The following is a 12,340-nucleotide window of genomic DNA, read 5'->3' as shown; positions in this document are numbered from 1 at the left end:
TCTACTAAAAGTCTGGAGACTCAGTTATAAAACAGGTAGAGTAATTCATATACTTCGAGTCTACAAAAAGTCTGGAGACTCAGTTATAAAACAGGTAGAGTAATTCATATACTTCGAGTCTACTAAAAGTCAGAAGGGAGGATGTGAGGCTGAAGTTTGGGAGAGCTGGAGGGAGGTAGTAGGAGTGGTAAGAATACCATTATTCTGTGATAAGGAAATGCCAATCAAGCTACAATTCAAGATCTATAGCACAGTAATAAGATTAGTGTTAATGTATGGATCGCGAAACGTGGGTTCTAAAGCAGGCTTTACACGGTCAAACGGTGTTTCGAACCCGGTTGTCGAACCTGCTTGTGAAATGGTTCGAAGAAGTGGAGTCAGACGCAAATGCATAAGGTTTTTGGACAATGAAGCCCCGCCCACAAAAGTCAGGCGAGAACAGACTTTCTACGAACTGTTCGACAAACGTTCGAACATCGCTTCAAACACGTCTGTCGAACCACGTTGGACAAACCGTTCGACCGTGTAAACCCGCCTTAAGGCGAAAAGAGAAAGCAAAGCTTGAGAGAATAGAGATGAAAATACTGAGATAGGTTATGGGAATATCACCTTTTGAATGACTAGAAAATTATGCAATAAGAAGAGTGACAGGCGTAGTAAAGATTATAGGGCTGATGAGAGTGTCACGACTGAGATGGTGTGGACACGTGTTGAGAATGGATGGTGGGGAGGGCTTGGGAAGAAGCTGTTAGGGTGAGAAGATCGAGAGGGAGGCAGAGAATTAGATGGCGAGATAAGGTGGATGATAATGGGTAAAAGAGGTTTGGTGGAAGAGGATGGCTTTGATAGAAGACATTGGAGAGGGTGCATCCGGCAACCGACCCCTTAATGTAGGGATAAGGATGGGGAAGGTTTGTGAATTTTTTTAAATATCTGGATAGATTCTTGCTATAGGCCTACTTCTCTTTAAATCAACGTTGCGTCGGACTGAAGGATGTACGGCGGTGTTAAAATATCGTCTAAAATGGGTTTTGTCATTGAACATTTGCAGGTTTTGTCCTGGACGAATTTCACAGTAAGGTTGGCAACGTGCGTTTTGCCTTCATACATTTCCATAACGGTCTCTAGCACTTCTTCTTTATCCGGGCCGCAATAGAAGCCGCTGTCGGTGCATGGACACAAGAAATCCCGACAACGCAATACTTTCAACGGCTCTCCTCTCCACGTCCCGGGGATCGAGACTTGGCGGTTGTGTTTAACCAAATAGTTCCTCACATTCTTCCACGAGACAAATATGTCCCGTGGTTCACACACGGGCTTGGTGGAATTCTGGGCCTGTGCTGTATCTGAGATAAGGGGAGAAAGTATGAATGAATCTTAGGTAAACAAGTATTTGAAATCTTGGAGCTAATTTACACAATTATTATTATTATTATTATTACTAGCCAAGCTACAACCCTAGTTGGAAAAGCAAGATGCTATAAGCCCAAGGGCTCCAATAGGGAATAATAGCCCAGTGAGGAAAGGAAATAAGGATACAAAGCAATAAATCTTGTGGCCTGACACCAGGGCTCTCATTTTTTAAGGTAATTACCTCAGATCAAGTAATTTTGGTCAATTTAAGGAAATTTCTAGAGTGATGGTACTTTCAAGGTAATTTTTTTCATCAGGTAATCTTTCGATTATAGAGTAACATTGTGTATATAAAATTTATCTTTCAGATTTTTCACAAAATAGAGAGCATTTGCTAATCATAATATAATGGCTTTGCGTTTTATGAGCTTTTTTATAATATTTAAGGTAATTTCTCTAAATTTGAGGTAATTTCTGAGGTAATCCCTTGAACATCTTATGAGAGCCCTGCCTGAAACTAATCTTTGCTAGGTCCCAAATTTACAAACACTCGACTTACGAACATTCGTAGATACAAAATCCAAATGAAGTCAAAGTTATGTATACTGTAATAAGATTAATAAATATTGCGATAAAACAATATTATATCATTTAAAACACTAAGCAAAAGGACATTTTCAAGAACCTGATATCTATTATGAAACCTGATTATTGTTGACTTTTGTAGCTGGAGTCAGGCTAGGCCTAACCTAGTCCTAATTTTGACAAAATTCGATTTGGAACCCATTAAGTTTGTAAGTTGGCGACCTAATGTACACCAACTCATATAAGATTATATGAATTGATAAACTTTTAAGAAATAATAATTAGAATGAAGTATTTAGTGTCAAATATCATGTTGATAACAGTGATAAAGTTGGTAAAGTATTATCATTATCAATATCAATTATCATCATTAATCTTAGTTGGAAAAGAAGCAAATGCTAGAAACCCAAAGGCCAAAAAGAGAAATAAATTAGATAAAGAACAAAACTGTAAAGAAGGAATAATAAAAACTAATTGAGATAAAGACCGTGTTAAGTAAACAGGGGGATGAGAATCAGGGCAACCTACTTATGAAAGGGCGCTTGACTTGTGAAATTCTCTCGAGTTTATCAACAAGTGGGTCAGTGTTTATGTAACTTTTAGAGAACTAGGGCTGTGGTGGCCTATTGTTAACGTCCCTGCCTAACGTTCTGCTGGATTGGGGTTCGAGTCCCGCTCAAGCTCGATAGTTTCTTGTAGCGTCTGCAACCATTCCATCCTTGTGAGGTAAAGATGTGGGTTTTGGGGGAGACTATAGGTCTACATGCTGAGTCATCAGCAGCCATTGCCTGGTTCTCACTGGTCTTAGATTGGGGGGAGTGCTGATCATATATATATATATATATATATATATATATATATATATATATATATATATATATATATATATATATGTATGTATGTATGTATGTATGTATACTGTATATATGATATATATAATGTATATATAAATATACATATATATATGTATATATAATATATATAATGTATATATAAATATATATATATATATATATATATATATATATATATATATATATATATATATATATATATATATATATATATATATATATATATATATATATATATATATATATATATATATATATATATATATATATATATATATATATATATTTATATATATAATTTATATATATTGCATTATATATATAAATATATATATATATAATAATATATACATTATATATATATATATATATATATATATATATATATATATATATATACATTATATATATAAATATATATATATACATATATATATAAATATATGTATATATATATATATATATATATATATATATATATATATATATATATATATATAAATATATGTATATATATATATATATATATATATATATATATATATATATATATATATATGTATATATATATATATATATATATATATATATATATATATATATATATATATATATATATATATATATATATATATATACACTCACAGAGAGACGGACAGACAGACCTTAATGTATTTAAGGCCAGTCTCTAGGGCATTGTCCTGCTAGGTTGGGCCTTGTCACTAACCCTTGTCTCTAACCCTTGTCTCTGTCATTCAGGAGCGGCATTGAAAGCCTTAATTTAGTGTGGAACTTTGCTACAGAAGGGGCAAGACTTTAAATCAAATGCGTAGGCTACTTAGCAATGAACGTCACAGGGTACAATCCAGGAAGATCTGATTGTTATGCATGGTATGCAGTATGAAAAACTTTAATAGCATGCGTAATGAAGGGTTGAAGGTTCTAGAGAACATTTTTTTTTTTTTTTTTTTTTTTTTTAAGATCAGGAATAATGAATTTATGTGATCGTTCACCAAAACAAGAGGAGTCACTCTCTGGAGACCAGACAGGAGAAAAATAATCGGAACATTATAAAAAAGTAATTTTTCCCCTTTATAATAATTCCTTTTTTTTTTTTTTGGTAATCGAGTAAAAGCTGAATATAGAAAAGAAAGAAAGAAATTAACTTGAGCTTCAACAACCCTTAGAGGAAGATCTAAAGAAAATAATTGGATAATTTTTATCCAGTTAAATCAAATCGGGAAAGAAAAAGGGAAGAATAAAATCTGATGTGGAGAAGACAAATTAGTATGAAAGGGAAATAAACTATAGAGGTGCCGTTGCAAAGGGGCCTCACCCCTGAACCTGAACCTGAACCAGGAACCTAAACCTGAGACAGACCTGATATGTCTATCAAAAACGTGATATGAGTGAAAGGATCTAATGCTTTAGTCCTACCAATAATCGAGATTTAGTTTTATATGTTGCCTATCATGTCGCAAGTACAGATTCCTGACTCATGGGAGAAGAAGTCTGGCGTCTCTTTGTCGAGAAGTGAACTTTTATGTCTCTATCCTCGGAGATGAGTCATCATAGATCATTCTTTTTGTCTTTCTTTTTTTTTTTTTATGTCTGACTTTTTGCCATATACAAGTTTCCACCAAATCCAACAGTTGACTGCCTTAACTTTATAATGGCCACGATTACTGTAGTTCATTTTTATTTGATTATATTGCAATCTTTCTAAGCGCAAGTTTCTGATTCAATACATAGAAGCGCTAGTTTCTAATGCAATCTGCAAAAGCGCTAGTTTCTAAGGCAATCTGTGAAAGCGCTAGTTTCTAAGACAATCTGTGAAAGCGCTAGTTTTTAAGGCAATCTGTGAAAGCGCTAGTTTCTAAGGCTATCTGCGAAAGCGCTAGCTTCTAAGGTAATCTGTGAAAGCGCTAGTTTCTAAGGCAATCTGAGAAAGCCCTAGCCTCTAAGGCAATCTGCAAAAGCGTTAGTTTCTAAGGCAGTCTGTGAAAGCGCTAGTTTCTAAGGCAATCTTTGTTAGCGCTAGTTTCTAAGGCAATCTGCGAAAATGCTAGTTTTTAAGGCAATCTTTGTTAGCGCTAGTTTCTAAGACAATCTGTGAAAGCGCTAGTTTTTAAGGCAATCTGTGAAAGCGCTAGTTTCTAAGGCTATCTGCGAAAGCGCTAGCTTCTAAGGTAATCTGTGAAAGCGCTAGTTTCTAAGGCAATCTGAGAAAGCCCTAGCCTCTAAGGCAATCTGCAAAAGCGTTAGTTTCTAAGGCAGTCTGTGAAAGCGCTAGTTTCTAAGGCAATCTTTGTTAGCGCTAGTTTCTAAGGCAATCTGCGAAAATGCTAGTTTTTAAGGCAATCTTTGTTAGCGCTAGTTTCTAAGGCAATATGTGAAAGCGCTAGTTTCTAAGGCAATCTTTGTTAGCGCTAGTTTCCAAGGCAATCTTAGTTAGCGCTAGTTTCTAAGGCAATCTGTGAAAGCGTTAGTTTCTAAGGCAGTCTGTGAAAGCGCTAGTTTCTAAGGCAATCTTTGTTAGCGCTAGTTTCTAAGGCAATCTGCGAAAACGCTAGTTTTTAAGGCCATCTTTGTTAGCGCTAGTTTCTAAGGCAATAGGTGAAAGCGCTAGTTTCTAAGGCAATTTGCAAAAGCGCTAGTTTCCAAGGCAATATGTGAAACCGCTAGTTTCTAAGGCAATCTGAGAAAGCCCTAGCTTCTAAGACAATCTGCAAAAGCGTTAGCTTCTAAGGCAATCTGTGAAAGCGTTAGTTTCTAAGGCAGTCTGTGAAAGCGCTAGTTTCTAAGGCAATCTTTGTTAGCGCTAGTTTCTAAGGCAATCTGTGAAAGCGCTAGTTTCTAAGGCAATTTGCAAAAGCGCTAGCTTCTAAGGTAATCTGTGAAAGCGCTAGTTTCTAAGGCAATCTGAGAAAGCCCTAGCTTCTAAGGCAATCTGCAAAAGCATTAGCTTCTAAGGCAATCTGTGAAAGCGTTAGTTTCTAAGGCAGTCTGTGAAAGCGCTAGTTTCTAAGGCAATCTTTGTTAGCGCTAGTTTCTAAGGCAATCTTTGTTAGCGCTAGTTTCGAATGCAATCTGCGAAAACGCTAGTTTTTAAGGCCATCTTTGTTAGCGCTAGTTTCTAAGGCAATCTGTGAAAGCGCTAGTTTCTAAGGCAATTTGCAAAAGCGCTAGCTTCTAAGGTAATCTGTGAAAGCGCTAGTTTCTAAGGCAATCTGAGAAAGCCCTAGCTTCTAAGGCAATCTGCAAAAGCGTTAGCTTCTAAGGCAATCTGTGAAAGCGTTAGTTTCTAAGGCAGTCTGTGAAAGCGCTAGTTTCTAAGGCAATCTTTGTTAGCGCTAGTATCTTAGGCAATCTGCGAAAACGCTAGTTTTTAAGGCCATCTTTGTTAGCGCTAGTTTCTATGGCAATCTGTGAAAGCGCTAGTTTCTAAGGCAATTTGCAAAAGCGCTAGCTTCTAAGGTAATCTGTGAAAGCGCTAGTTTCTAAGGCAATCTGAGAAAGCCCTAGCTTCTAAGGCAGTCTGTGAAAGCGTTAGTTTCTAAGGCAGTCTGTGAAAGCGTTAGTTTCTAAGGCAGTCTGTGAAAGCGCTAGTTTCTAAGGCAATCTTTGTTAGCGCTAGTTTCTAAGGCAATCTGCGAAAACGCTAGTTTTTAAGGCCATCTTTGTTAGCGCTAGTTTCTAAGGCAATCTGTGAAAGCGCTAGTTTCTAAGGCAATTTGCAAAAGCGTTAGCTTCTAAGGGAATCTGTGAAAGCGCTAGTTTCTAAGACAATCTGAGAAAGCCCTAGCTTCTAAGGCAATCTGCAAAAGCGTTAGCTTCTAAGGCAGTCTGTGAAAGCGTTAGTTTCTAAGGCAGTCTGAGAAAGCGCTAGTTTCTAAGGCAATCTTTGTTAGCGCTAGTTTCTAAGGCAATCTGCGAAAACGCTAGTTTTTAAGGCAATCTTTGTTAGCGCTAGTTTCTAAGGCAATATGTGAAAGCGCTAGTTTCTAAGGCAATCTTTGTTAGCGCTAGTTTCCAAGGCAATCTTTGTTAGCGCTAGTTTCTAAGGTAATCTGTGAAAGCGTTAGTTTCTAAGGCAGTCTGTGAAAGCGCTAGTTTCTAAGGCAATCTTTGTTAGCGCTAGTTTCTTAGGCAATCTGCGAAAACGCTAGTTTTTAAGGCCATCTTTGTTAGCGCTAGTTTCTAAGGCAATATGTGAAAGCGCTAGTTTCCAAGGCAATCTTTGTTAGCGCTAGTTTCTAAGGCAATCTGTGAAAGCATTAGTTTCTAAGGCAGTCTGTGAAAGCGCTAGTTTCTAAGGCAATCTTTGTTAGCGCTAGTTTCTAAGGCAATCTGCAAAAATGCTAGTTTTTAAGGCAATCTTTGTTAGCGCTAGTTTCTAAGGCAATATGTGAAAGCGCTAGTTTCCAAGGCAATCTTTGTTAGCGCTAGTTTCTAAGGCAATCTGTGAAAGCGTTAGTTTCTAAGGCAGTCTGTGAAAGCGCTAGTTTCTAAGGCAATCTTTGTTAGCGCTAGTTTCTAAGGCAATCTGCGAAAACGCTAGTTTTTAAGGCCATCTTTGTTAGCGCTAGTTTCTAAGGCAATATGTGAAAGCGCTAGTTTCCAAGGCAATCTTTGTTAGCGCCAGTTTCTAAGGCAATCTGTGAAAGCATTAGTTTCTAAGGCAGTCTGTGAAAGCGCTAGTTTCTAAGGCAATCTTTGTTAGCGCTAGTTTCTAAGGCAATCTGCGAAAACGCTAGTTTTTAAGGCAATCTTTGTTAGCGCTAGTTTCTAAGGCAATATGTGAAAGCGCTAGTTTCCAAGGCAATCTTTGTTAGCGCTAGTTTCTAAGGCAATCTGTGAAAGCGTTAGTTTCTAGGGGAATCTGTGAAAGCGCTAGTTTCTAAGGCAATCTTTGTTAGCGCTAGTTTCTAAGGCAATCTGCGAAATGCTAGTTTTTAAGGCAATCTTTGTTAGCGCTAGTTTCTAAGGCAATATGTGAAAGCGCTAGTTTCCAAGGCAATCTTTGTTAGCGCTAGTTTCTAAGGCAATATGTGAAAGCGCTAGTTTCTAAGGCGATCTTTGTTAGCGTTAATTTCTAAGGCAATATTTGAAAGTGCTAGTTTCTAAGGCAATCTTTGTTAGCGCTAGTTTCTAAGGCAATTTGTGAAAGCGCTAGTTTCTAAGGCAATCTTTGTTAGCGCTATTTTCTAAGGCAATATGTGAACGCGCTATTTTCTAAGGCAATATGTGAAAGCGCTAGTTTCCAAGGCAATCTTTGTTAGCGCTAGTTTCTAAGGCAATATGTGAAAGCGCTAGTTTCTAAGGCAATCTTTGTTAGCGTTAATTTCTAAGGCAATATGTGAAAGTGCTAGTTTCTAAGGCAATCTTTGTTAGCGCTAGTTTCTAAGGCAATTTGTGAAAGCGCTAGTTTCTAAGGCAATCTTTGTTAGCGCTATTTTCTAAGGCAATATGTGAACGCGCTATTTTCTAAGGCAATCTGTGAAAGCACTAGTATCTAAGGCAATCTTTATTAGCGCTAGTTTCTAAGGCAATCTTTGTTAGCGCTAGTTTCTAAGGCAATCTTTGTTAGCGCTAGTTTCTAAGGCAATCTTTGTTAGCGCTAGTTTCTAAGGCAATCTTTGTTAGCGCCAGTTTCTAAGGCAATCTTTGTTAGCGCTAGTTTCTAAGGCAATCTTTGTTAGCGCTAGTTTCTAAGGCAATCTTTGTTAGCGCCAGTTTCTAAGGCAATATGTGAAAGCGCTAGTTTCTAAGGCAATCTTTGTTAGCGCTAGTTTCTAAGGCAATCTTTGTTAGCGCTATTTTCTAAGGCAATCTGTGAAAGCACTAGTTTCTAAGGCAATCTTTGTTAGCGCTATTTTCTAAGGCAATCTGCTAAAGCACTGGTTTCTATGGCAATCTTTATATTTAAAAGTCTCTTGCTTGAGGGTACACTCGGGCACAATATTCTATCTTATTTCTCTTCCTCTTGGCTTGTTAAAGTATTTATAGTTTGTATAGGAAATATTTATTTTAATATTACTGTTCTTGAAATATTTTATATTTCATTGCTTCCTTTCCTCACTGGGCTATATTTCCCTTTGGGGCCCCTGGGCTTATAGCATCCCGCTTTTCCAACTATGGTTGTAGCTTAGCTTCTGATAATAATAATAATAATAATAATAATAATAATAATAATAATAATAATAATAATAATAATAATAATAATAATAGTATAGTTGGCAACTAATTAAATAGTTGCCATTTACACTTCCAACAAAAGAATCATTGGTGCTACTATAGTGTGAGGTCTACCGCCATATGTCGCCTACCCAGGTGGAGGGTGAGGTCTACCGTGTGATCAGCGTCCCAGAGCCCCGCACCAACCATGAACTGCCCAAATCCATCAAAAACGTGACCTGCCCATATAAAAGGAAGCAAATGGATCTCCTAAATCAGTTTTTCCCTCGGCCTAAAAGAGATATCAGCATTCTACAGTGAACCACCAGCAACAGGAGCACACACAGGCAATTGAGCGATCGTGGTTGGACGCTAAAACGATGATTCTGAAGATATTAATGCGAGGTGTTGGTCGTCAGCTGTTCCGGTCTCATCTTGATCATTTTTGCTGGAAGGTGATGAAAAAAAAAAACTTCCAATGATCTATTTTTGTCATTCTTAGAAGATGTACGAAGTGTGTATCGCTAGAGTAAATGTATGGAAATATATGATAACCTGTTTAATGTACAAAGTATATCGCTGGAATATATGTATGGAAATATATGATAACCTGTTTGATGTTTGAAGAGTGTATCGCTAGAATAAATGTATGGAAATATATGATAACCTGTTTGATGTTTGAAGAGTGTATCGCTAGAATAAATGTATGGAAATATATGATAACCTGTTTGATGTTTGAAGAGTGTATCGCTAGAATAAATGTATGGAAATATATGATAACCTGTTTGATGTTTGAAGAGTGTATCGCTAGAATAAATGTATGGAAATATATGATATCCTGTTTGATGTTCGAAAAGTGTATCGCTAGAATAAATGTATGGAAATATATGATAACATGTTTATTTTTACCTTTATTCCTTTTTTTAATGTAATTAGAAATCCAATTATCTATTTAAGTCATTTTTAAGATATGTGTAAATTAAGTTTTTATTGCCTAAACAAATGTATGAAATGTGTTTTATCTCTGAGGGACGAATAATTCAGCGGTAGACCTCACGCTATAGTACTAACGGAAGGTAGATCTCACGCTATAGTGTGGTAGACCTCACGCTATAATAGCACCGAATCATTTGTAAGCTATACACGATTTAATTCTGGTAAAACCTGGCCTTGAACTTTCACTTACCGTTCACTAAGGCATCAACAGCGAATGTACACCAGAGGAAAGTCACAACATATGGAACGACTCTCAAAATCATGTTTTACTATTCGTAACCTGAAAAAAAAAGAGAAATGAAAAAAAAAATCACTTTTCACTTATAATGATTTCAAAGCAAAAATTCTATAACTATTGATTTGATTTGATGTATACTTGAAGGGCCACACTGTGTATATTCAGTAAGTTAATGTTAGCAATGTTCAAGTGATTCCAGACAATAGTAGCCATAATATTTTGACATTTAGCTCCGCCGTTTCTTGTGAAATTGAGTATGCTTATTTCTTCTTAATGATTCGTGTGTGTGTGTGTGTGTGTGTTTGTGTATATATATATATATATATATATATATATATATATATATATATATATATATATATATATACACACTTTACATTTGTGTATATATATATATATATATATATATATATATATATATATATATATATATATATATATATATATATACACACACAAATGTAAAGTGTATATATATATATATATATATATATATATATATATATATATATATATATATATATATATATATATATATATATATATATATATATATACATACATACACAATCTTATTATCCTGGCTTTCTTACTCCTCACGTCACGAAATCCTCACTGTCACAGAGCTGGGCGTAGACTGGCTGAGTTTAGTTGCATACTTGCATTCCAGGAATGGGATCCAGGAAATCCCAACGGTTTCCAGCAACAAGCAGCGTTGCCAGATATACATTTTAATCAATCGCTGCACTATAAGGCTTCAAAATGTCGTGAAATCACATGCAAAGATCATGCATTGTTATATTAGTAAAAAATATAAACGGATGCCTTAGTCTTTTAAGTTGATTGGCTCCATTCTTGATCTAGAGCTTGGAAAGTTCTCAAGTTATTATCCATACTGCTAACTTGAGGAGAACTTAATGCAATATATGAAGACACCGACGTATTAGTCATGAATGATTAACGTAATCATGGGTGAAGGTAGTTTTTTTAAGTAGCCAATCACGAACAAATAGTAAACTCTGGTTTAAACCTTATGTTTAACGGATGTAATAATAACAATTACGCAATGTATTAGAAAACCAACTCAGTGATAAAAGAAATGTATTACAAAATTGCTGAATAAATCTAAATGTCGTAGGTCGTACAGCATTGGGGCGTAAGGGGATGAAGTCTAGTTTTATTTATTTCTGGCAACATTGGTGTGTGCCACAGCCAGACGTACGATACTGTTACTATAGCTAACCTTTAAGTGGGCAAAAAAACATTTTTGTGTAAATATCTGCATTGAAAATATCACGAAAAAAACGATTTCTTGATGTCACTTAGTTCCATTTTACATAAATTTTCCATAAGTAATTGTATTTGTTATATGACATTTTTCCCGTCCATACGATTTCTGATGTTCAGTGGCAACAACGGCAGTGCTGCACTATCCAGATTTGGCTACAAACCACAAATTGGGCTACTTTTTACACCTTTGGGACTTTTTGAGCTACTTTTGATTTGATTTGGGTTCTTTTATTTGATTTGAGCTACTTCCATTTATTTTGCATAATAATAATAATAATAATAATAATAATAATAATAATAATAATAATAATAATAATAATAATAATAATAATGTTTTTTAAGTAATTTCACAACTGATATGAAAGAGAGAGAGAGAGAGAGAGAGAGAGAGAGAGAGAGAGAGAGAGAGAGAGAGAGAGAGAGAGAGAGAGAGTACTTCTCTCTCTCTCTCTCTCTCTCTCTCTCTCTCTCTCTCTCTCTCTCTCTCTCTCTCTCTCTCTCTGTTAATGTTCTTGAAATATTTCATTTTAAATTTAGTTACTTCTCTTGTAGTTTCCTTATTTCCTTTCCTCACTGGGCTATTTTCCCTGTTGGAGCCCTCGGGCTTATAGCATCCTGCTTTTCCAACTAGGGTTGTAGCTTAGCAAATAATAATAATAATAATAATAATAATAATAATAATAATAATAATAATAATAATAATAATAATAATAATAATGTTTTTAAGTGATTTCACAACTGATATGAAAGAGAGAGAGAGAGAGAGAAAGAGAGAAGTGCTCTCTCTCTCTCTCTCTCTCTCTCTCTCTCTCTCTCTCTCTCTCTCTCTCTCTCTCTCTGTTAATGT

General features: G+C 35.5%; 1 protein-coding gene across 3 annotated transcripts; it reads right to left on the bottom strand.

The window, feature by feature from the left end:
- On the bottom strand, positions 1 to 10,836 carry LOC137652098 (uncharacterized). Of its 3 annotated transcripts, none has more exons than XM_068385296.1 (3): positions 10,766 to 10,798; positions 10,156 to 10,245; positions 1 to 1,346 (listed from the first exon to the last, which is right to left on the bottom strand). In XM_068385296.1, the coding sequence occupies exons 2-3, from the start codon at positions 10,226 to 10,228 to the stop codon at positions 967 to 969; spliced, it is 453 nt and encodes a 150-aa protein (XP_068241397.1). In that variant the 5' UTR covers positions 10,229 to 10,245; positions 10,766 to 10,798; the 3' UTR covers positions 1 to 966. The 3 variants fall into 3 exon arrangements, with proteins under 3 accessions (XP_068241397.1, XP_068241396.1, XP_068241395.1); XM_068385295.1 differs by having other exon boundaries at positions 2 to 1,346; positions 10,770 to 10,834; XM_068385294.1 differs by having other exon boundaries at positions 4 to 1,346; positions 10,797 to 10,836.
- Positions 10,837 to 12,340: the final 1,504 nt, after the last annotated feature.

Source organism: Palaemon carinicauda, chromosome 13, assembly GCF_036898095.1.
Source record: "Palaemon carinicauda isolate YSFRI2023 chromosome 13, ASM3689809v2, whole genome shotgun sequence".
In the NCBI taxonomy this organism is placed as follows: Eukaryota; Metazoa; Arthropoda; class Malacostraca; order Decapoda; family Palaemonidae; genus Palaemon; species Palaemon carinicauda.
The sequence above is the reverse complement of the archived record's forward strand: the minus strand, read 5'-3'. Positions and strand labels throughout refer to the sequence as shown.

Excerpts from the sequence above, each read along its gene's own strand:
- LOC137652098 (XM_068385294.1), bottom strand. The coding sequence starts at position 10,228 with ATGATTTTGAGAGTCGTTCCATATGTTGTGACTTTCCTCTGGTGTACA. Across the intron at positions 1,347-10,155 it reads TGTTGATGCCTTAGTGAACG|ATACAGCACAGGCCCAGAAT; the intron begins GTAAGTGAAAGT and ends CCCTTATCTCAG.